The sequence below is a fragment of the Equus caballus genome, chromosome 4, assembly GCF_041296265.1.
Source record: "Equus caballus isolate H_3958 breed thoroughbred chromosome 4, TB-T2T, whole genome shotgun sequence".
Taxonomy (NCBI): domain Eukaryota; kingdom Metazoa; phylum Chordata; class Mammalia; order Perissodactyla; family Equidae; genus Equus; species Equus caballus.
The window spans coordinates 78,147,378-78,174,024 of record NC_091687.1 but is presented as its reverse complement, the minus strand read 5'-3'; the positions used below and the strand labels follow the sequence as shown (position 1 = coordinate 78,174,024).

The 26,647-nt window shown below is 39.9% G+C and overlaps 1 protein-coding gene and 1 pseudogene across 1 annotated transcript in view; one reads left to right on the top strand and one right to left on the bottom strand.

The window, feature by feature from the left end:
• Nucleotides 1-21,378, bottom strand: part of CAPZA2 (capping actin protein of muscle Z-line subunit alpha 2) — a 58,084-nt gene extending 36,706 nt beyond the window's left edge. The window contains 1 exon segment of the mRNA NM_001114142.1: nucleotides 21,237-21,378. Within this exon segment, the coding sequence (NP_001107614.1) occupies nucleotides 21,237-21,275 (39 nt within the window). The 5' untranslated portion in view covers nucleotides 21,276-21,378.
• LOC102148948 (RAB11-binding protein RELCH pseudogene) lies at nucleotides 1,325-2,894 on the top strand (annotated as a pseudogene).
• Nucleotides 21,379-26,647: the final 5,269 nt, after the last annotated feature.

Sequence of the window (26,647 nt, the reverse complement as noted above, 5' to 3'; positions counted from 1 at the left end):
AGAATAACTACAAGCTTACATCAATAACCTTTTCAGATGAAAATACTAAACAGGATTTTGAATTATGGAATGACGTAAACATTTCAACACCTCCAGACTTACTGCAACTCTACTGAGTGATTAAGTAACTGGGAAAAATCTTGTGGATGTGGCCAGTGGAGTGGAAGGAGACGAATTAGAGACTCTTTCACAATTTTAGGCTACCTTCCTCCACTCTTCACTGATCCTTGGTCTATAGAGAACTCCTTGCTAATTCAGAAATTAGAAGATAAAACTAGTTTATTAAATACAGTCACGTGCCTCATAGTAACATTTCAGTCAACAATGGACAGCATATATGAGGGTGGTCCCATAAGATTAGTACCATTTAGCCTAGGTGTACTGTAGGCTATACTATCTAGGTTTGTGTAAGTAGTGTAGAAGAGACAGAAGTTTTCCTCTACTCTTCTAAGTCCTTTTGGCTGGTCTAAGAATTAAGCTGACAGACATATTAACAGGAGAGCAACAAAAGTTTAATAACAGGTATACACATGAGAAATCCAGGAAAACTGAGTAACTCACCAAAATGGCCAAAGCCCTCAGCTTAAATACCATCCTCAGCTAAAGAAAAAGAGGAGGTTGGGGGTGGGGAGATTCAGGGACTTTTAAAAGGAAGGAAGGCAATTCACAGGTAGGTGAAAAGGAGCAAACGTTTGGAGAACAAGTGTTTGGCCACACAGAAACAGAAGAACACAGAGGGGAGCCCAATAAACAGGGTTTTCTAGGTTCCTCCCTGTCTACCACCTAGTCCATGTTATGCTAAGGTGGTAGCTCACTTCATGAGACAGGTTTTTTAATCTGAGTTCTTTCAGGTAGTTAAGGTGAGTCTTCCATTTTTTTTTTTTTTAAAGATTGGCACCTGAGCTAACAATTGTTGCCAATCTTCTTTTTTTGTTTTGTGCTTTTTCTCCCCAAATCCCCCCAGTACATAGTTGTACATTTTTCAGTTGTGGTATGTGGGATGCCACCTCAACATGGTCTAATGAGCGGTGCCCTGTCTGTGCCCAGGATCCAAACCAGTGAAACCCTGCGCTGCCGAAGTGCAGCATGCAAACTTAACCACTCCACCACGGGGCTGGCCCCGAGTCTTCCATTTCTTAGAAATAATTAGCCTAAAATAATCCTCGTTTTAGACCCATAAAGAGACATTTTGGGATGGCAAATTTTGTTCCCCTTCAGTACACTCTATGATGTTTGCACATCAACAAGATCTCCTAACAATGCGTTTCTCAGAATGTATTCCTGTCGTTAAGTGATGCAACACTGTAGTGAGAAATGGTCTTTGATGGAGCAAGTTAGAAAAGCTGAAAGTGAAAGAGACTTCCTCAAAAATAAATACTGCCATTTTGGTAGTTTGTGACTCTGTTCAACATTCTTTGGATCGGAATCCCCACAAATACTTGAAGAAAGTGGACAGAATTCAACTGTAAATTGTTAAATTGTCAGACAAGGGAAAAACAAGGATGGTCATCTTTCAATATCAGATGAAGCTGATTCCATTATTCTTAAAGAGAACTCCCCAAATCTTTCCCTATGAAAGAATATCTTCTCCGAGTAAAAATACAGTTCATTTTGATAAATCTCATAGAAAACTGTCTCCTGCTTTCCACCAAGTGCTACTTTTTTCTTGTGGATGTTGACAGAGGATCAGAAGTGTCTCAGATTGCAGACAATGAAAAAAGCATTACATTAATCCTGGGATGCTGCCACAAATTGCTCCTCACGTGCTGCAGGCAACAGAGAGGGGTTGATGCCCCTCATATTGTGTACAGCATGCCTACATTCTGAGCTTACAGATAGAAATTGGCTTTACTGCATACTTTTCAATTTGATCAAGGACAGATGATGAGCAAAGCAAACAATACTGATGGGCTGTGTGGCACTGGCACATGTGGGACCAACACATGTAGAAGCTAAACTTTTATTACCACAGCAACGGGAAGAAATTTGTCACAATACTCAGAAAGATGACTCCTCGTGGCAAAATCCTGTGGAGCAGAGGCGCCTTACTTTTCTAAAGAAGTTCCCAATTCCTTGGTTTTTTCAGTGTTGTAACCGATGCAAATAGAAGATAAGGCACGTTTGGTATAAGAAGCTGTGATCAAAATCCTTGGTATCATTTTGGCATACACTGATGATCCAGACAAATATCAACAGAGTATTGAATTGTTGCTCTTGGCCTTGGGTGATCCCTCAGAAGGAATAGTGAGTACAAGACATCAAGTGTTTTTACCATCCTATGCTACCTGGACTACAGAATTTGGAAACGTCCAATCTTACCTTATACGTAAACGGCTGAGTAACACTGAAATACTTCTCAGGGAATGAAAACAAAGAGGAGGGCTGGATGCACATAAACGCAAGTAGCTTTCTGCCTTGCAGTCCTTGATTCTGTCACTCTTTGCATTAGTGCTACGAAATGCACCTTTCTCAAGCAAAGCCAAACCTCATAATGAAATGCCAAAGATGGAAGCGACTAGATTCCCTTGGCCTACATTGCCTCTGTCTTTCACTGGCAGGGATGAGCATCTGGCAGCGCTACTTCACCTTCACGACTACCATCTAGAACATGAAGGTACGGCAGGGTGGGGGAGTCTGCCACAGGTTGTCAATCGACTGTTGCCACAATTTATAGAAATCGTTGGGAAAACTGTTACTTTAATGACCTGTGTCTATGAATTCTAGAAATCTTTCCTGATGCTTTGTGCTGAACATTGTAAACTGGCAAAATTTTTACAAGTATTAAGGTAAAATTTTAGTTCTAGAAGATTTTAACGCTACCTGAAGAAAACACTGATTTCTTTTTAGCAGGAAATGGAGTCCTCAACAAAGTAGCTATAAATATAGTAGGCTGACAAAAATTTTAAAATTTTTAAAAAGGCTTGAGTAACCAAAAAAAAAAAGATGCAAAGTATACAAAGCAAACAATGCATGTGCATGTAAGCACATACACACCACAGAAAATAGCTAGCCAAACCATTAAATTTAGAGGTAAACAGCCCTGCACTCTACAGTAGCCCAAAAGTATATTGCATGGGAGATACTTATCCTAAAAATCATTTGTTATCTTAAATTCAAATTTAACCAGGCATCCTGCATTTGATCTGAGAACCATGCCAACAACTCCTCTAATTTCCATATGTTGGACATTATCCCAAATAGTTATCTCCTCCTTGATCAAGGCAGGAGACATTAGGGTAGAGATTTCCCAAATCTGGATGCCTGTTAAATTTGCCTGGAAAGCTTCTGAAAAAATACAGATTCCTAGTTCCACTCCAGGCCTAGTGAATCAATCTCCAGAGGACCAAGACCTAGAAATCCATATTTTAGAAAATCTCCCCAGGTGATTTTGATGGGTGGCCAGATATTGTACCCACTGCCCTACAAAGGATTGTATATGCAAAATTTGAGGGTTTTGGTCTTATGAAGAAAGGAATCACAGATTTCACCTGAATCTCAAGGAATGCGATACCAAAAAGTGTAACTGCTCAGAGACAAGTAGTAAAGTTAAAAAGAGCTGTTATGCATTCTTCAACTTCAACTAAAAGAAGCATTTAACATTTTTTCCCCTAACTCTCTAAAAACTGCATATGCTTTTTTGAAAGTTACAAGTAAAATAAGAATAGAAACACTATTTTTAAACTCTATCATATTTAAATAGTTTATGACAAAGTGATCACTATTGCATATGTGCTAAAGACTAATTGATTTTGAGTATACTTAAGAGTGTTAATTTGTTAAGTTTTCCTTACAAACTTTTTCCCTTATAATTATCATTCTGAAGAGTAATTAAAAACAGGGCCCTGGTGATGGCTGGGTACCCAGAATATGAAGACACTAAAGTAAACTGTTAACATCACACAGATAATAAGGAGCTGCCAGACTCCAGTGGACAAAATAATGCAGAAGTGACATCAGCATCACAGCAGAGTGAGCTATTCCCTTACGCTCTCCTCCCTAAGATACAACAAAAACGACATTCATTAACCAACAGAGGAAATCCACACAACACAACAGATGTCTGATGAGAATCCACACTGCCATACATCTGAAGATGGGGGTGCTGGATCCCAAGAGGCAGTGGACGGAAGTAAGCACATCCCCTCCAGTTCTCCTCATTGGCAGTGATCTAGGGTGCAGGACCTCGCACTGCAGCTGGTGCATGACTCTGAGATGAGAAGGGGGGAATAGTAGGAATGCTTCTGCTCTCGGAGTTGCTTCCCAGCCTGTGGGAACGCTCCACACTGAGAAGGCTAAGTCAGCAGGGGGGTGCCGCCACTAAGCTGAGCAGCCCATGGAGGCCACCAGTGAGTGCAGAGTGGGAGCACGGGTGGGAAAGAAGGTACCCCTCCCCCTCATCCCACCTGGCACACGAGCTTGCTGGTCAGCCAGGGCAGGGGATCCTTGCCAGATCACCTGTGCCTGCATGTATGACGCAGCAGCAGCCAGACACAGAGAGCCCTATCAGCACAACTTCCTCAATGGACAGGCACAACTGCCAGGAGACGTGGTAAGGTCAGAAAACAGCTCCTGCCCCACCCAGCATTGGCAGGTGGAATCTGAGACCAAATAGTACCACTATGTGCCAGTAAAGGCCCACCACATCTCACAGCATGAAGAAATACATTAACACTCCAGACCAGAAGAAAAATGACAAGTGTCCAGAAACTAATCCTGAAGTCACTGAAATTTACAATCTAAGTAACAGAGAATTCAAAATAGTTATAAAGAAACTCAATAAGTTACCAGAAAACTCAGAAAGACAGTACAAAGAACTCAGGAATAAAATTAATGAGCAAAAGTAATTCTTCACAAAAGAGACTGAAATTTTAAAAAACATTAAAACAGAAATGCTGGACATGAAGAGCACACGAATGAGATTTTTCAAAAGTCTAGAATCCTTAAAAAACAGGACTGACATTATGGAGGACAGAATTAGTAACTTAGAGGACAAAAATATAGAAATGTTTCAGGTGGCAGAGGAGAGAAAACTAAGACCAAAAAGAAATGAAGAAATTCTCTGAGAAATATCCAACTCAATTAGGAAATGCAACATAAAGATTATAAGCATTCCAGAGGGAGAACAAAGGGAGAAAGGAGCAGAGAGCTTGTTCAAAGAAAGAATAATACCTGAGAACTTCCCAAACCTGGGAAGGAGCTGGAATGACACATAAATGAAGATAAGAGAACTCCTAATTACATCAATGTGAAAAGATCTTCTCCAACACAAAAACCAATGACAAAGAAAAAATATTAAGGGCAGCAAGACAGAAGAAAATAACCTACAAAGGAACCCCTATCAGGTTGTCAGCAGATTTCAGAGCAGAAACTTACAGATTAGAAGAGTAAAATGATATAGTCAAAATACTGAAAGACAAAAACTTTCAGCCAGGAAAACTCTATCCAGCAAATTATCCTTCAGATATGATGAAGAAATAAAAACTTTCACAGGTAAACAAAAGCTGAGGGAATTCATTGTCACAAGACACCCTCCCGATAAGAAATGATCAAGAAAGCCCTCATACATGAGGGGGAAAAAAAGGCAAAGACTTACAAAACCTTGAGGAAGGAGATAAACAGACAAAAATCATGAAATTGCAGCTCTCTATCAAAACAGGTTAGCAAACATTTAATTATAACATAAAAGACAAAAGGAATGAAAGCATCAAAAATAACTATAATCAGGCTGGCCCTGGTGGTCTAGTGGTTGGGTTCAGTGCACTCTGCTTGAACAGCCTGGGTTCAGTTCCTTGGTGCAGACCTACACTGCTCTGTTAGCAGTCATGCTGTGCTGGTGGCCCACATAATAAAAAACAGAGGAAGACTGGTATAGATGTTAGCTCAGGGTGAATCTTTCTCAGGAAAAAGACAAAACAAAACAAACAAAACTATAATCACTTCATTTTAATCACAAACTCACAACACAAAACGGAATAAGTTGTGACAACAATAATTTAGGTGGGGAAAGGAAAGGGATGGAACCTGCTTAGGATAAGGAGATAACGGGCTATCAGAAAATGGACTATCTCTTCTATGAGATCTTTTATACAAATCTCACAGTAACCGCTAAACAAAAAATCAGAATAGAGACACAAATGATAAATACTGAGAAAACCATTAGGGAAAATTACCAAACTGAAATGGCAGTCAGAAACACATGGGATGAGAAACAAGGGAAGTACAGAACAACTGGAAAACAAGAGATAAAATGGCAGTATTAAACCCTCATGTATCAATAATCACTCTAAAAGTAAATGGACTGAATCTCCAATCAAAAGACACAAAGTGGCTGGATGGATTAAAAAACAAGAACAATATGCTGCCTCCAGGAAACACATCTCAGCTCTAAAGACAAACAAGCTCAGAGTGAAGGGATGGAAGACGATATTCCAAGCAAATGGCAAATAAAAGCAAGCAGGTGGTGCCATACTTACATAAAGTAGACTTCAAGATAAAAAAGGCAATGAGAGAAAGAGGGACAGTATATAATGATAAAAGGGACACTCCACCAAGAGGGGATAACACTTATAAATATATACGCACCTAACACAGGAAAACCAAAGTACATAAAGCAACTATTAACAGACATAAAAGGAGAAATTAACAATAACATAATAATAGTAGGGGACCTCAATACCCCACTTACATTAATGGAGAGATCATCCAGGCAGAAAGTCAGCAAGGAAGGGGTACAATTAAACGAAAAACTAGACCAGATGGCCTTTATAAATTTATATAGAACACTCCATCCAAAGCCAGCAGAATATACGTTCTTCATATACGCACATATGGCATATTCTCAAAGATAGACCATATGTTGGGAAACAAGGCAATTCAATACATTTAAGAAGACTGGAATCATATCAAGTATCTTTTCCAAACAAAATGCTATGAAACTAGAAATCAACTAAAGAAAAAAGCTGGGAAAGTGACAAACATGCAGAGACTAAACAACATACTACTGATCAACCAATGGATCACTGAAGAAATCAAAGGAGAAATAAAAAAATATCTGGAGACAAACGAAAATACATCATACCAACTCATATGGGATGCAGCAAAAGCAGTCCTAAGAGGGAAATTCACAGCAATACAGGCCTACCTCAACAAACAAGAAAAATCTCAAATAAGTAATCTTAAACTACACCTAAGAGAACTAAAAAAAGAACAAACAAAGCCCAAAGTCAGAGGAGGAAAATAATAAAAATTAGAGCAGAAATAAATGAAACAAAAAAGACAGTAGAAAAGATCAATGAAACAAAGAGCTGGTTCTTTGGGAAGATACACAAAATTGACAAATCCTTAGCCAGACTCACTAAAAAGAAAGAGAGAGAAAGACCAAATAAACAAAATTAGAAACGAAAGACGAGAAATTATAACAGATACCAGAGAAATACAAAAGACTATAAGAGAACACGACATAAAACTATATGCCAACAAATTGGACAATCTAGAAGAAACAGATAAATTCTTAGATTCATACAACCTCCCAAAACTGAATCAAGAAGAAACAGAGAATCTGAATAGACCAATCACAACTAAAGAGATTGAAAACGTAATAAAAAACCTCCCCAAAAATAAAAGTCGAGGACCAGATGGCTTCTCTGGAGAATTCTACCAAACGTTCAAAGAAGATTTAATACCTACCCTTCTCAATCTATTCCAAAAAATTGAAGAAGACGAAACACTTCCTATCTCATTCTATGAGGCCAACATTACCCTGATGACAAAATCAGATAAGGACAACACGAAGAAGGAAAACTACAGGTCAATATCACTAACGAACATAGAGGCAAAAATCCTCAACAAAATATTGGCAGACAAAATACAGCAATACATTAAAGAGATAATACACCATGATCAAGTGGGGTTTATACCAGGGATGCAAGGATGGTTCAACATCCACAAACCAATCAATGTGATACACCACATTAACAAAATGAGGAATAAAAACTACACGATCATCTCAATAGATGCAGAGAAAGCATCTGACAAGACCCAACATCCATTTATAATAAAAACTCTCAATAAAATGAGAATAGAGGGAAAGTACCTCAACACAATAAAGGCCATATATGACAAACCCACAGCCAACATCATACTCAATGGGGAAAAAAATCCCTCTGTGAACAAGAACAAGACAAGGGTGCCTACTCTCACCACTCTTATTCAACACAGTACTGGAGGTTTTGGCCAGAGCAATTGGGTAAGAAAAAGAAATAAATGGCATTCAAATTGGCAAGGAAGAAGTGAAACTCTTGCTGTTTGCAGACGATATGATTCTCTATATTGGAAACCCTAAAGAATCCATCAGAAAACTATTAGAAATAATCAACAACTACAGCAAAGTTGCAGGATACAAAATCAACTTACAAAAATCAGTGCCATTTCTATACTCCAATAACAAACTAACAGAAAGAGAACTCAAGAACACAATCCCATTTACACCACACAACACAAGGAATAAAATATCCAGGAATAAATTTAACCAAGGAGGTGAAAGACCTATACAATGAAAACTTTAAGACAGTATTGAAAGAAATCAATGATGACATGAAGAAATGGAAAGATATTCTATGCACATGGATTGGAAGAATAAAAATAGTTAAAATGTCCATACCACCTAAAGCAATCTACAGATTCAATGCAATCCCAATCAGAATCCCAATGACATTCTTCATGGAAATAGAACAAAGAATCCTAAAGTTCATATAGGGCAACATAAGACCCTGAATAGCTAAAGCAATCCTGAGAAAAAGAACAAAGAGGGAGGAATCACAATCCTTGACTTCAAAATATACGACAAAGCTATAGTAACCCAAATAGCATTGTACTGGTACACAAACAGACACACAGATCAATAAACAGAATTGAAAGCAGAGAAATAAAACCACACATACGTGGACAGCTAATCTTCGACAAAGGAGCCAAGAACATACAATGGAGAAAGAAAAGTCTCTTCAATAAACGGTGCTGGGAAAACTAGAAAGCCACATGCAAGAGAATAAAAGTAGACCATTATCTTTCACCATATGCAAAAATTAACTCAAAATGGATTAAAGACTTGAAGGTAAGATGTGAAACCATAAAACTCCTAAAAGAAAATATAGGCAGTACACTCTTTGACATCAGTCTTTGAAGCATCTTTCCAAATACCATGTCTACTTGGGCAAGGGAAACAAAAGAAAAAATAAACAAATGGGATCCCAGCAGACTAAAGAGCTTCTGCAAGGCAAAGGAAATCAGGAATAAAATGAAAAGACACTAGGAAAATATATTTGCAAATCACATATCCGACAAGGGGTTAATGTCCAAAATATGTAAAGAACTCATACAACTCAACAACAACAAAACAAACAACCCAATCGAAAACGGGCAGAGGATATGAACAGACATTTTTCCAAAGAAGACATACAGATGGCCAACAGGCACGTGAAAAGATGTTCAACATCACTAATCATTAGGGAAATGCAAATCAAAACTACAATGAGTTATCACCTTACACCTGTTAGAATGGCTATAATTACCAAGACAAAAAAATAACAAATGTTGGCGAGGATGTGGAGAAAAGGGAATCTTCATACACTGCTACTGGGAATGCAAACTGCTACAGTCACTAAGGAAAACAGTATGGAGACGTCTCAAAAAGTTAAAAATAGAAATATCATATGACCCATCTATCCCACTACTGGGTATTTATCCAAAGAACTTGAAATCAACAATTCAAAGAGACTTATACACCCCTATGTTCACTGCAGCATTATTCACCATAGCCAAGACATGGAAGCAACCCAAGCGTCCATCATCTGATGAATGGATAAAGAAGATGTGGTATACATATACAATGGAATACTACTTAGCCATAAAAAAGACAAAATCGTCCCATTTGCAATAACATGGATGGACCTTGAAGGTATGATGTTAAGTGAAATAAGCCAGATAAAGACAAACATGCATGATTTCACTCATATGTGGAAGATCAACAAACATGGATAAAGAGACCAGATTAGTGGTTACCAGAGGAGAAAAGGGGTTGGGGGGGTGGGTATAAGGGGTAAAGGGGCACATATACATGGTGAGTGACAAATAATAATGTACACTTGAAATTTCACTATGTTACAAACTGTTATGACCTCAATAAAACAGAAAAACAAAACAACAACAACAAAAAAACAGAGGGGCCGGCCCCGTGGCCGAGTGGTTAAGTTCACATGCTCCACTGCGGTGCCCCAGGGTTTCACTGGTTCGGATCCTGGGTGCGGACATGGTACCGCTCATCAGGCCAGGCTGAGGCAGCATCCCACATGCCACAACTGGAAGGACCCACAGCTAAGAATATCTAACTATGTACTTGGGGGCTTTGGGGAGAAAAAGGAAAAAGATAAAATCTTTAAAAACAAAAACAAAACAGAGTCCATATCACCTAATCTAAAACTAGGTCATCTACTAATTTCAACATCAGCTTTTCTTTAAATATGTTTTTACTATTTATTTAAAATATTAAGAAACCCATGAATCCAAAGTAGGCATTATCATTAATATGAAAAATTAAACTCCTAAATTTTTTCTATCTTAAAAAAAAAGTATCTCTAAAATGCAATAGTAGGGCAAAAATGAAGTAGTAATACATATTCTTTTTCTTTTGTTTCACTACCAAATTTTCTTCAAGAATAATTTATACTTACTGTCTTCACTTCTTATCCTCTAGTTAACATTTATTGAGTACCTAACACAATGAGACTCAACCCTGGTGGTACATTCAAGTCATCTGCCAAGTTTTTTGAGTTTTTTTTTTTTTTTTTTTTACAAAAAAGTAGAGGCTTCAGGCCTCACACATGAATGAAGCCTGTGCATCCACGTTTGTTTATAATCTCTCCAGTTGATTTTTACATGCAGCTAGAGTTGAAAACCACTCATCTAATATATGCCAGGCATTCTACTGGAATTACAAAAATGAATAAGACATAGGGCCTGCCCCTGAAGAACACAGGAAATAACAAGATCAGGTAAACCTACTAAAATTGGTAAACGTTATAACAAAGGTATATACAAACTGCTAAGAGCACGGGGTAGGCAAGCATACAAGAGAAGAGGGAAGTCTTCGGGTCTGGTCTTTGAAGGACAAGTAGTTTACAATGCAGACAAGACTAAAAGGCCATTTCTGGAAGAGGGAAAACATATACACACTTTTTAGATTCTGGTAATCTGGCTTTTCTGTTTCCTGCTCCAAACTCTATTAAAATTGCTCTAGAGGCCACTAACGATCTCTAGTCCACCACTTAAAGAGCTGACCTTATTTGCACCAGTTTTCCCGTCTGTAAAATGGGGTTAATAACAAGGTTACTCTGACAATTAATTGAGAGATTAACATAGTAAATATTGGCATGCAGTAGATATAATTTGTTTCTCATCCCTTTCTCTTAAATCCAAAGGCTTTTCTCAATCTTATATTCCTTCTTAATCTCTCTGCAACCCCGGCACTGCTCCTCTGGAAATTCTCTTTAGGTTCTGTGACATGAGCACCTACCCTGTGCTAGATATACACTCCTACTTCAAGGGTCACTTCACCTTTTTGTTTCTCTCCTCTTATTCCCTACAAAAGTATATGCTCTCTGCCCTCTCCTCTTTGCCATGAAAACTTATTCTCCTAAAAGGCTTATCCCATCTTGTGGTTTTAACCCACAATGAGAGAATTTCCAAACCTATACAAAATCTCTGAGCCTGACCTCTTTTCCAGGCTCCATTTCTACATTTCCGTATCTCCTAGGCATGTTCACATAGACATTCTGCGAGCATCTCAAAGACAGTATAACCCAACCAAACTCATCATTATTCCTCCCAGCTGTGCATGCTTTTTCCTGTGTTCTCTAGTTGTTAGTGACGGTACCACTTCCCAGTCGTCCAGATTTTAACATGAAGTTATCTCTGACTCTTCCCTTTCCCCTACATTCACTCCCCAAGTCCTGTTGATTCCAACTCTGAAATCTGTTAGCAATTGTTTTTATCTCTGTTTCTTGTGAAACTACATTAAGTCAGGTCCTGACACTTAACCCAGGTTCCCAAGTGTTCTCACTAGCTCCAATCTATCTAGATTCTGTGGTTCTCAACCAGGGGCAATTCTATCCCACAGGAGACGTTTCTGATTGTCATGACAGGGGCGGGGGGTGAGAGTTGCTACTGACATCATGTGGGCCAAGGATACTGTTAAACATCCTACAACGCACAGGACAGCCCCCTACAACAAAGAGTTATCTGGCCCAAAATGTCAACAGTGCTGAGGTTGAGAAACCCTGTGCTGTTTAACAGCACAAGTCATCTTTGCATCTCTTACTTGCAAAGTACCTGAGATAGAACTCTCACTCTCTGCTCGTTCCCAGTTTCCTTTTTCTCTTCCCACATTGTGATCTCTGGCAGGAGCTTGCACCCCAACTAATGTTGCAACGCATCCTTCTAGGCAGAAGTAATTTTTCTGCCTTTTTAAATTCCATGAAGTTATTACTTTTTGACCCTGTGCAGTACATATGCTACATATGTCTGATCCATCTTTGAAACTTTAGTCTTGCATTGTGTATACAAAACAGGTGATCAAATCACCAAACTTCAGTGAGTCTAAAACTTAATCAACGGTGACATCATTGCTATTCACAGACACTGCAATTCTCTTCTTCCCTGACCCCTCTGAAACTAAGTTTACAGATGTAACTTTCTTTAGCTAACTGAAATCTGAGCAGTCTGAGCAGAAGTGTAGTGAGTCTCTAAGTGTGTGTGTGTGGGGAGGGGAGAGCTTTAAAAACCAGTGTGCAGGGGCTGGCCTGGTGGCACAGTGGTTACGTTCGCATGTTCTGCTTCTCGGCAGCCCGGGGTTCGCCCGTTTGGATCCCAGGTGCGGATGTGGCACTGCTTGGCACACCATGCTGTGGTAGGCGTCCCACATAGAAAGGAGATGAAGATGGGCACGGATGTTAGCTCACGGCCAGACTTCCTCAGCAAAAAGAGGACTGGCAGTAGTTAGCTCAGGGCTAATCTTCCTCAAAAAAAAAAAAAAAAAAAAAGACGGGGTCAGCCCCCTGGCTGGTTAAGCTCGTGTGCTCCGCTTCGGCGGCCCAGGGTTCGGATCCTGGGCGTGGACATGGCACCACTCATTAGGCCACGCTGAGGTGGCGTCCCACATGGCTCACCTAGAAGGACCCACAACTAAAATATACAACTATGTACTGGGGGGATTTGGGGAGAAAAAAGCAGGAAAAAAGAAAAAAACCCCGAAGAGGGGCAACAGATGTTAGCTCAGGTGCCAATCTTTAAAAAAAAAAAAAAAAAGAAAGAAAGAAAAAAACCAGTGTGCAATTCACTGCATTTCCTTCCCCCTGCTGAAGGGACCATGGGGAAAAGCCTAAGTTTTTGTTGTTTGGGATAAATGTGACATGTTACATTTTGTAAATTTAAGGTGTACAGCATGTTACTTCGATACATTTACATATTGTAATATGGCTGCCACACAAGCAATATTTATCACCTCATTATAGTACAATACTATTGTCTATATTCATTACACATGGCTTATTTACTACTCATTACAAGTTTGTACCGTTAAACACCCTCAATGTTATCCTCCTTCCCCCAATCCCCTGGTAATCACCATTTTATTCTGGTTTTTTTTTCCCAGGTTTGACTTTTTTGGAGTCCACATGTAAGTGATATCATACAGTACTTGTCTTTCTCGGTCTGACTTATCTCATTTAGCATAATGTGCTCAAGATCCATCCATGTTGTCACAAATGGCAGGATATCCTTTCTCGTGGCAGAATAATATTCCACTGTGTATATATACCACATACTACCTATGTTTAGACTGAAGTCCTCCAACAGCCTGAAACTCTACAACCCTATGTGACTGCTGAGCAGGGTCCTTTCGCTGCTGACCCACACTAGACATACACACAATGAGTGAGGAGATGCCATACAAAGCCCCCTCCAAACCCCTCATGCTAAGATTTTAGGTTGTTGTTGTAGTATATAATCGCTTATCCTGATTCACAGAGTAATTAATGTAAGATGCATAATTTTATGTGCCACTAAAAAAGGAAAAATGCTACCAATTAAATACCATAAGCCATTGATTGTACAATGCAGCCTGATTTTAGGGATCTTAAAATAAGGAAAATTATGAATACCGAAATCAATGAAATATGGTATATTTGGTAAATGAATGAATGTGGAGGTAGTTTTCAAAAATTATTTCCATTCATTGTCAAAAGAACATTACGAACTAAAATGTGCAAGAAAAGTTCTCAGCCCATTAGATTCACAATGAAACATGTAAATAAATATCATAAAAGTAAGAATGTAAAGATTGTACATCTAACCTTCAAAATAAAATTTGTGAAATTCTCTTTCTTTGGCAACTATACGTGGTTCTATGGAACCCCTAGTTTCTTTGATAGGCATGAATCTCCTGCAACAAATTACTGCTTCAGGCAATTAGGCTTTTAGGTCGGAGCACAGAACCATAGATCAAGTTTTCCCACCATGCTTTTCAACCTTAAAAATTACTTTGTACTCCCTGCTCTAAGTAGTTTTTTTTTTTTTTTTTAAGATTTTATTTTTCCTTTTTCTCTTCAAAGCCCCCCAGTACATAGCTGTATATTTTTAGTTGTGGGTCCTTCTAGTTGTGGCATGTGGGATGCCACCTCAGCATGGCTTAGATGAGCAGTGCCATGTCCATGCCCAGGATCCAAACCGGCGAAACCCTGGGCCGCCAAAGCGGAGCGCATGAACTTAACCACTCAGCCACAGGGTCGGCCCCTTCTAAGTGTTTCTATATCCCATGTTCTTACACTAAAACGCAATGTTCTATGTATATAACTATTCTTATTTTATGTAGAAATGGCTCCCAAATGTGCTGAAAACACACTACAAATTTGCTTTAATGTGCAGTCTGAAAAACTCCACTAATGCTACAGCAGCTATCAAGTTTCCGCTTGCTGTAGGAATTTTTACATTTTACTGATGCAATGACAGAATTCACTCATCTACAAAATGAAATTAGGAATGAATATTTTCTACATTAATAGCTTACTGGTTGAGTTTGCTTTTTGGTTAATAAGAAAACTACTGATTTTACATTAATTATGATGGAACATAAAATTATGATAGAATATACAATGGCGGCTTACATTGTTTTTACATACAAACAAAATTTCTGAAGCCAAATTATGATTGTGTAGGGAGAGAAGTGTATCAACTGCCTGTAAAGAATATTTAGCATGTGTAAGTGCTTTGAACCCTAGCCAATATCACCACCTGCACCTCAAAGAGCACCAGGAATTTTGACTCTTTAAATCTTTAAAATCTATAGCACTATTTAGAAGAGAAACATTTAGGCACACTAGATTTTTCCTCAAAAACTTGCCTTTATATGCTACTTTTGCTTTTCATAAAAGTGTTAATGTTTTCTCTTAATTTCGTGAATTTGTGATCCCTTTGTTTATTCACTCACTGAACCATTCTATTCATCACATCCATCATAAAGACAGATACTAAAAATGACATTATTTCTGCACTTAGGAATTCCACTGGAATAGGGGAAAAAACACAGGCAAACAAATAACAATTACGCAAAACTTTATTTAATACTATGTGTTATAGCATTCAGAAGTGAGGTTAAACTAGCCATGTGATTTGAGCCGAATCTTGAGGGATGAGTAAGATTTTCATCTTTCAAAAAAGGAGCCAGACCAGGGAGCAGTACCACCACACAAAGTGGCTAAGTCATGAGCAGAGAAAACTACGATTTTATTGTGTGTTTACTACATGCCAGGTGCCAACCATTTATACTTACAGCAACTTAATAGAGAAGATACTTTTTATTATATCCCCACACTTCAGAGGAAACTGAGGCTAAGAGATTAAATAACTTACCCGAGGTGCTAGACATGGACTAGCACGCAGGTCTCTGAATTCACAGCATGATTAAACAACAGTACATAATGGAAATGTCAGAACTATTTAGGTTAGAATGGAATACAAGCCACAAATACCATTTTCAGGAGTTGAGCATCCTTGTAAAAGCAATGGAGGATCCAGCAACTAAAAGCTTGGGAGTAGAAAAACAACATATTGAAAAACAGCTTAGTACAGGAAATTGGAGAGATTAGTCTAGAAAGTTTATAATAGAAGCCTACCAGTGGCAAATTTAACAGAAGGGAAAGACCACATAAGAGATATTCTTCTAATCCTACTTTTCCTCCTTTGGCTTTATTCCTTCCTCAACTGTGTACTCACAGAACAGGTAGAATCAATTTTCATTCTGTTTGTACAGTAAAATGTTGTTACTAAACAACAGTAGTTAATAACATAACAATAGTTAATTTAATAATCTGGTCAACTAGGAGATAAACCAAATATCAACATAAATGAACTAACTTTTAGAGCAAGAAATAAATTATCTGTATAAGACACATTTTGATGATGGAACTGTCAGATTTAGAAATTGATTGTAAGGTACAGGGCACAAGGAAAAAAATTTAAAATAATGCTGAAGTTAAAAACAAGAATGACTGGGGGCCAGCCCCGTGGTCGAGTGGTTAAGTTCATGCACTCTGCTTCGGCGCCCCAGGGTTTCGCAGGTTCGGATTCGGGGCACAGACACGGCACCGCGTGTCAGGCCATGCTGGGGTGGTGTCCCACACGCCACAACTAGAGGGACCCAAAACTAAAAATATGCAACTATGTACCAGGGGTCTTTGGGGAGAAAAAGGAAAAATTTTTTAAAATCTAAAAAAAAACCCAAGAATGACTGGAGCCAGTCCGGATGGCCTAGAGGTAAACGTTCAGCACTCACTGCTTTGGCGGCCCAGGTTCACTTCCTGGTTGCAGAACCACATCACCCTTCTGTCAGCTGCCATGCTGTGGTGGCAGCTGCTCACACAGAAGAACTAGAACGATTGACAACTACGATATACAACCAAGTACTGGGGCTATGGGAGGGGAAAAAAAAGAGGGAGACTGGCAACAGATGTTAGCTCAAGGCAAATCTTTCCCCACAAAAACCTGGAATAACATGAATAGAGAAATAAAAAAATGAGCGGGAGATACACTTCTGTCTTTCTTTGTGTAGGGAGAGAGGAAAGGAGAGTTTATGAATTTACTTTTAGGCAGGTTCCATTTGGCTACATCTCATTAACTATCTGCTGTGAACAGGACCAGCAGACAGAAATATACTCCGAGAGAGAAGTTAGGGCTGAGCTATGTACTTAAGACACATCAACAAAGATATAAAAGTTGAAGCTATGGTAAAGGAAATTAGTCAGAGAAAGACAAATACTGCATGATTTCACTCATATGTGGAAGATAAACACATAGATAAGGAAAACATATTGGTGATTATCAGAGGAGAAGGGGGTGGGGGGTGAGTGAAAGGGGTAAAGCGGCACACACGTATGGTGACGGATGGAAACCAGACTATTAGCGGCGAACATGATGCAGTCCATTCAGAAGTTAAAATTTAATAATGTAAACCTGAAATTTACACAATGTTATAAGCCAATGTAACCTCAATAAAGTAATTTTTTAAAAAAAGTTGACACTATGGGTATGGATCATTTTAATCACTGGGGGAAAGTGGAAGGGGTTACAGGAAAAAAAAAGATCCTTTCCAGCCAATAATTAAGTGTCTTCCTTCTAGAGCTTGAAGTGACTTCCTGGATTTTCTCATCTGGAGAGGGGTTTGAGAATGGTTCTTTTCATTTGAGCCTTATGCCACAATTTCATATAATTTCAAATTCACAAAAATATTTTACTGTAGAATATAGCTGACACAGGAATGGAAAACATAAACTCTTTTTGGCCTAGAGTTTCTATAACTATGTAAAAAAGTCTGTGGGACACACTACAGCAAATGAATAAAGAACATCATTGTGCTTCCTCAGATAATTTATTTCCTATTAACCCAGTAGCCAAAGGTGAAAAGGTAACTGAATTTCATAGTGGTATCCTCAAAAAGCAATTATACATGATTTTAAAAAGCAAAGATATAATTTTAGGTTAATTTCTAAAATGCTTTACCCTAGGGCATATATGACACTATATCAGTAGCGTAAAACTTTTAAATGTGTTAAACAATAATAAACTTTGTACTAAAAGGATCAAAACACAAATTAGATTTGGAACTCAACACTACTTTATGTTTGGTATTTACAATTTTTATTAAAAACAAAAAGAACCATTGTTTCTCCTTTTCAAAATAAGCTGTCAAATTGAACAAAGATATAAACCCAGAAGAGGATCTCATTATTAACTGTTTAAGGCAGCGTAATGTCACAACAGCATCAACTTTGGATTCAAACTCAGGTTTAAATACCACTTTTGCTACTTCCTACTTAGCTGTCCTTGGGTGAACTACTTACAGCTTTTGAAATACTACTTTACTTATCTGTGAAATGGTAATAATAAAACCCACCTCAAACTCACAATAAGTTAACAAATGTACTGTCTAACTGAGCCAGGCATATACAAAGTATGGTACTACATAAGTCTTAACAGATTCCCTTCCTCAGATCTGCAATCAACGGAAATTTCAAGAGCTTAAAAGTATCAAAAGCACATTTTTGAAAATTATAAGCAAGGTGGCAGGAGTAACATGATTTAAATATTAGTTTTAAAATATCACTTTGTGTGTGTGTGTGAGAGGAAGATTGGCCCTGCCCTAACATCTGTGCCCATCTTCCTTTTTTTTTTTTTAACATGGCATGCCTCCACAGCATGCCCTGACCAGCGGTGCGTAGGCCCACGCCCAGGATCTGAACTCACCAACCCTGGGCCAGGGAGCAGAGTGCATGAACTTAACCACTATGCCACCGGCCTGGCCCCTAAAAATATCACTTTTAAATTCTCTTTACTTCTGATTTCATACCCAAGGTCCTCCTCCCAAAAGAGTAAAAGAACATTTAGATAGCCAAAGTGACAAGAGGGTTAGAATGTCACTTAACCAGTAACTTGAATTTAACTCAAAAGTTTGGTCAGTATTTTTCTTAAATCACTAAATATAGCAATGAAATCTATACTCAAACTATCTACAGAATAGTCTTACAAAACTGGAAATAAAAACAAAAACACCAAGGGGCTGGTCCCGTGGCCGAGCGGTTAAGTTCGCGCGCTCCGCTGCAGGCGGCCCAGTGTTTCGTTTCGTTAGTTCGAATCCTGGGCGCGGACATGGCACTGCTCATCAACCACGCTGAGGCAGCGTCCCACATGCCACAACTAGAAGGACCCACAACGAAGAATACACAACTATGTACCGGGGGGCTTTGGGGAGAAAAAGGAAAAAATAAAATCTTTAAAAAAAAACACAAAAAAACCCCACCAAATTCCTTCAAATTAGAATTTTCATTCATTTACTCTTAAAACATTGTGTTGGGCTAGCTTAGAGAATAAGACACTCTCCCTCCTCGCCCCACCCGCCCCACCTTTATGGAGCTTAGGGCCCTGAGAGAGCCAGATAATAAGGAATCTTGCCATATCATTTTGAAAAAACTTTGCTATTTTAGGCCTTTACAACACATGGCAGGTCTATATTAACTCCCACACTAAGTACTCTCTCCTCAGCTAGATTTTCTAGCCACTTGAGCTAGTAATCCCCGCTTAAAAACAGTAGAATATGACACAACAATCTCTTTAGAAAACTTTTTAGCACTAGTTAATTTTAAATGTGTGTGCTTGCCCGCGTACATTTTCAGTTACCAACTTCCGGTTATTTACCAATATTACACACGTGAACACTGCACAGTAACTTTTATGTATACAGGGATCTGCCTACCAAGTCTGTGGATTATGGAGAATCTTGCTGCTCTCCCCATTTTGTCGATTTATTATCCATTTCACCAAAAAGCACGGACAAAAAGAAAAGATTCTGTAAACTGAAGATGAGGCTGATTGCTGCACAATCACATGTGAAAGGAGATTGAACATTACATTCCGGCGCCAAGAACACAGGATATAGAAACACTTAGAGCAGAGTTTCAACTAAAACATCCTTAGGCTGACATTAGGATTTCTTCAACTCCATGATGTGTTTGTGCTTCATACATGGCTGTACTGCTTTGCAACTTAAAAAAATGAACACTGTTAAATTAAGAGCGGACATTTCGAAAACTATCTTATTCACGGGTTATGCCAGTTACTTCTGCGTCTGAGAAATGTCAAGGTCCTTTCCAGGAAATACTCAAAATTAGTAGTGTCTACCCCCCCTCACTGGGGAGTGGGGCCTCACAGTAGCCAAAGGAAACGACGAATTAAAGAGAACTAGTTCAATGATCAGATTTCTTACTTTAAATGCCTGAGAACTTAAGTCGTTCATCTGGTTCCGATGCTGTCACAGCAGCTAAGATACAGTAAAAAGGAGTTGCACAATCTCCCCTCTTCGGAAGATCTCCTAGCAGGACGATGGGGCGCCACCAAATCTGCCCCCGGGGGGCTGCTGCCAACCTGAGCAGAAGACAACTACCACAGGGGGAGGGGGGGTCTTTTTGTGAGCAACTCCGCTGCCTCGAGGGAACACGGGAACTGCAAAGCCCACAGCTAAAGCCGAAAAAAGAAAAGAGGGGGAAAAAGACAGAGAGACTTCCACGGGGAAAGGACGAAAAGCGCGGAGAACCAGGAAAGGCAGCATTTTGCTTCTGAGAGGAGGGAGGAAAAGGGAGAACCGAAGGTCTGCTTCCTAAGCGATTTTTCCCCTTAGCCCTCACCCCGGCTGCACTCTCCGGCCAGGCCGTGGGGCCGGGCACTGCCCTTGGGCCGCTCCCAGGCCGGGACCCACATCCCTCTGCAGTCCCCAGATGCGGGCGCAGGGCCCCGAGGCCCAAGCGGAGGCAGAGGGTCCCCGCGGCCGCCGCCCTCCGCGCCCCCCGCCCCCGCCCGCCCGCCCGCCCGCCCGCCAGGCGCCGCCGCCCGGCTCTCGCTTCCTATTTTCGGAGCACACACCCTACAAGGAGCGAAGCGAGCAGGCCCGGCGGAGACCTGCCCCCGCGCGGGGCCTGGGGTGACTGACAGGGGCAGGCACTTGGGCGCAGCGAGAAGAGGGGGAGGAAGGGCAGCCGAGGGCACAGACCAATGCCCTTCCCCGGCGGCCAGACGCCGGGCTGATACGCCCGGGCTCTGCTGGCTTCCTGACCGACGGGCTCCGCCGCCCCCGCGTCTCTTACCTTCTCCTCATCAGACAACTGCTCCTCCAGATCCGCCATTTTCCTTCTGGCGACAAACCGCGGCGGCGGCGGCAACAGCGGCCACCTGACTTCCCCCTTTCCGTGCGGTCCTCCGCGCCGCGCGCCCCCGCCAAGGGAGGGACCCACAGCCCAGGCCGCGGCGCACGCGCCCTGGGAGCCCCGCCTCCCTCTGCCGGGCCCACGGGGCGGGAGCTTGGCTGTGCGCTTGCGCAGGCGCCGCGGAGGTGGGGGAGGAGGAGAGGGTAAGGGGAGGGGCAGAGGGAGGAGAAGCGGGAAGGGGGCAGGGAGGAGGAGTCGCCTACGGCCGCCCGCTGCAGGCCTGTCAGCGTCCTAAGTAGTATAGGATTCTTTCCGCACCGGTGACCATATGGACGCAGTCTGGGACGAGGACATTCTAAGTCCTTGATTATGTTCCCATCAAGTCCTGAACTCTGCCTGCTAAAATGTGAAAAAGTGTACAAATAGAAGCTTTTTAAACATTCTGGTTTTAAAAAAATTACTAGAAAGATACTCAGCTTTCATTAAAATATGCACACACAACCCCGTCCCTAACTGGAAGATTGTTCTGGGTATATTCATTTATTCATTAGAGAAATATTTGTTGATCCTCTATTGTGTGTCTCTGGAGATATACAATGTTAAGCAAAAACCAGAGAAACTTCAGTTCTTAAGCTCATTGTCTATTCCTTAAACAAATATATATTGAGCAGTTGGGGAAGGCACAGTACCATTGCAGGGTAATACAAAATTATGTTAGACATGGATCTTACCCTTCTGAATAGGGTTGCCAGCTTAAATACAGACAGTCCAGTAAAATTTGAATTTCAAATGAATAGTGAATATATATATATATTTTTTTTATTTTTCATGTGGGACGCTGCCTCAGCGTGGTTTGATGAGCAGTCCCATGTCTGCGCCTAGGATTCGAACCAACTAAACACTGGGCTGCCTGCAGTGGAGCGCGCGAACTTAACCACTTGGCCACAGGGCCAGCCCCAGAATATATATTTTAAGTATAACCGTGTCCCATGAAGCACTTGAGATATACTAAAAAATTATTCATTGTTTTCAGATTTTATTGGATGTCAACCAGTTTTATTTGCTAAGTCTGGAAGCTTCTGAAGCTAGTTCTGAAGCTTCAAGTGTAGCAAGAGAGTGAAGATGTGGTCAAAACTGTATATGTGAATTGCCTAGAAATCTTATTAAAATGCAGCTGCTGATTCAGTAAGTCTGAGATGGGGCTGAAGAATCTACAGTTATCAGATTTACAAGCTTCCAGGTGATGCAATGCTACCTGTCTGGAGACCACACTTGGAGTAGCAAGGCCTTGGAGTTTAGATGGGAGTTAAGACTAATCATTATGCTGTATACTAAAACTAATATAATGTTATATGTCAATTATAGCTCAATAAAAAATATATTTTAAAAAAGACTTTATTCAGCAGAAAATGAGATGCTGTTGATAACTTTTGAACCGTGACATGACATCATCAGAAATATGTCTAGCAAGATAAATCTGACAGCTGCGTATAAATGACACGTGAGAGCATCTTCATTCAAATAACTATTCATATGCAAAACACTATTATTAAGTAGTTTACTGAGTGGTCATAGTGTGCAAATCATTGTTTCTTCTGGGTGGAAAGCAAACAGAAGCCATGCTATTGAAAAGCGTGTAGTCCATTTGGGGAGAGAACAGAAAGGGGAAGCTTGCTGACAGATGCAGGGAAAAGCAGGTGTCCTGCTGAGCATAAATGGTGTAGAGAAGACACGATAGAGAATAAACCACACCATTTGGCCAAGGACCTCACTGGATGTAAATGAATAACGTTTACTCTTTTACAATTTACCATTCATTGCTTCATTGATTTCTCACTGCAACCTCATGAAGTAAGGTATTTATCAGCATTATTATACCCATTTTACAGGAGACAAAACTGAGGCTAAATATTTGTCCAAGGTTGCACAGCTCTTAAGTGACTGATTTGAGTTTGGAACTCTGGCATTTTATTCTATACGCTGTGTTCTTTTTACTTTGAGATCTTTCTCCCTCTCTAAATTCTAGGCGCTCTCCCACCAAATAAAACTTAAGATGATTTCTCTTCCATCTCGTCAATTCTATTCACCACCACCTCCTGCATCAACAGTACTTCCTTTTTTCCTTCTGTTTTTTTATTTCTGTTTACTCAGCAACACAAACATCAATAATTTGTACACAGTGAGTACTCAGGAAAATGTTACTTGACTAACTGGCTGCTCTCTTCCTCTAGAAACCTCTCCCAAATATGGTAATGTTTGCAATAAATTGAGTCAGACTATGTTTATAACTGTAACCTTGATGATACTTTACATGTGGTTTCCCATAGTGACACAGCCAGCAAATTATGTATAACTTCTGATAATCCTTTCAAAAAGCTCCCAATACCACACTCTTGATACAGTTCAAAGAAATTATAGAATTCATGTAACCTAGGAATTCTGGGAAGATTTCAAGCTGTCACACAAAATGGATATAAATATGGAATAACCACATGACCACAAGCAGAAATGTATTGGTATTCTTGATAATCAGTTACTTTATGATGAAGAGAAAAGAAACAAAATACTCTTCCCACAATTCTACCTACTAAGTGAGAATTTCTACTCTTTTCTCATTTAATTTCCAAACTCACCTTTCTTCTACTTATTAGTGGTGTTATCGTGTCCTTTCCAATTAAGCGCACTAGAATCTGATTTTTTAAAATAATTCTGCCTTTTGTAGTATTTGTTTTTAAGTTACTTACAAACATCTTAATCCATTTTCCTGTGAATATGCTCTATTTCCTTAACTAGATTTTAATCTTGTCAAGGTCAGAGGTTACCTAATTTCATAGAATCACAATCTGAGAGTCCATCTAGTACAAACCTCTCATTTTACAGGTAAGTTGAGCCTTAGATAAATTAAATGATTTGATAAAAATTGGACATCTAGGGGCCGGCCCAGTGACGCAACGGTTAAGTGTGCACCTTCTGCTTTGGCGGCCTGGGGTTCGCCGGTTTGGATCCCACACGGGGGCATGGCACTGCTTAGCCAGCCATGCTGTGGTAGGCATCCCACATAGAAAGTAGAGGAAGATGGGCATGGATGTTAGCTCAGGGCCAGTCTTCCTCAGCAAAAAGAGGAGGATTGGCCGCAGATGTTAGATCAGGGTTAATCTTCCTCAAAAAAAAAAAAATTGCACATCTAGCTGATATTACTTTAGAACCCAAGTGTTCTTATGATCAGACTCATGTTCTTTCCTTTATTTTACATATATGTATATATAAATCTTATAAGGTATAATAAGATGATAAATACTCAGTAAGTATTACTCACCATTAGATGGTTGCAACTAATATCTGTAGGTTAAAGTGTGGCTTACCTCACCTCTAAGAAAAACTACCAGTGTTAGACAACTAACATTTTGTTGTTTGTTACTGTCTCACAATCAGTGAACACAACTGATCTCAAATAATATTTTTTATGGCAGTAAAAAAAGTGTCAAAAATATGCATATTTTAAAAGTAATTGTTTTTGTAAATGAAATCATCACCTAAACTATTGGTTTCTTATAGTCGAGCGTGTCCTACCTGTAGTCCATTTCCTCAGCTGGATTTGAAAAGGTCCACAAAAGTGGCACCTCTGGAGAAGCCTAACATGGATCATTCTAGAGCTACTAAGAAATTATTGAAGAAGCTTGTTTTTCAATTCCTCCTGCCTTGTGAATATGCTGTCCTTCATAATTTGGTTCCTACCAACCTCACCGAACCCACCTCGGCCACTGCCCCAAATGCATGTCGTTGAAACACACAAAGTGACTTATGTATCACCCTCCCTCATGCCTCTGTTGAAGCTCTTTCTGAAATGTTCTTTGCCACCTATCTTTTAAAAGTCTGTTTATTTATCCCTTTTTCCATATAACCTTCATTGAATCCTCTAGTTAAAGCTAGTAATTTCTTCTAGATTCCCATAGAAAGTTTTCCATGGATTTTAGCCATGCACACTAGTGGCCAAGTGTATAGATTTTATAATCAGAAAGTCCTGGGTTTTGATCTTGGTTCCAGCTCTAGTTAACTTGGGCAACCTGCTCTGGAAGCTTCAGTTTCTTCATCTTACACTGGGGACAATAATGTCCTCATAGGGCTGTTGTGAGGATTTAATGAGATAGTGCAGGCAAAATGCTTAGTACTCAGTGCAGGCTTTAGCAAAGGTCTCAACAAATGTTAGCTACAATCATCACATTATAATACCAATCTGCTCCGTGAGGACGTGACCTAAGTCTTAATTAGCTGCCTGACAAATACAGAGACTGGCACATAAGTGCTTTAAAAAGCTTTGCTGGAATGCAGATTGAACGACTCTTTCATTTCATATCCTCAAATGGGAGCTGAAAAATTAAGCTAGCCACCCATATGGGGTTTAGAGATTGCCCTAAAATGTGGCTCTGAGACTCCAGAACAGGAAAGCAAACACTTTTCCCAGCAACCCTCAAACCATACAAATACTCCTACTCTGTACTACTCCATATTCAATCACCACTTAAATAGCTGTCTGTCCAGTTGATTTCCTGCTCTTTAATTTCTCTGTTACTTCAGCATTTTCACACAATGTCTCAAATGACGTACAGGGCACGAGGAATACCCTAGGTGATCCTTTATGGTAAAACAAGGAAATACTAAATTTTCTACTTATTTCCATTTATTTATTTGAATTACTATTACAAAATATGTCAGATATACATAAAAGTGTAGTTTATCCCTTCCAGACCCCATTCCCTTTACTTTTTCCCAGGGGTAACCACCAGCCTAAATCTGTTCATCATTGTCATGCATGTTGGTTTGATACCGGCTTAACACAAGGTTGACATAAGGGAAGCCATATTGTAGAAAAGAAACCGTACTGTAACTTTGAATGACCTCTGACTAACTAACCCAGCTAGATATGCACCCTCTAGGAGATATATATGCTCTGTAGATTTTATGGCCCCTGCTTGTGTATGTGCCTCCCAGCAGATGATAACTTTGTTCTTTTGAGCTCCCTAGGAATATGATGACCGCCGGACAGAGATTTTATGCTAATATCCATGACAACTGAAAGATCTGATGTGGTAACTCCAGTCTGTAACACCAGAGGGTCAACATTCCTAACCTCCTCCCCTATAACCACTGCCTATATAACTGCTTCAGGATTCTGTGCCCCCTTAAGATGGTTCTTTAGTCACCGTCTTCCAGTTTGCTGGCTTATTGCTTAATAAACGCCCTTTCTCTGCCACCGTCTTTCATCTTGATGACTGGCTTTTGTCTTGCGGTGAGCAGATCTGGGGCCCATTTGTGCCATAATAGGTTCTTTTTCTTTTTCATCTTTTTTGTCC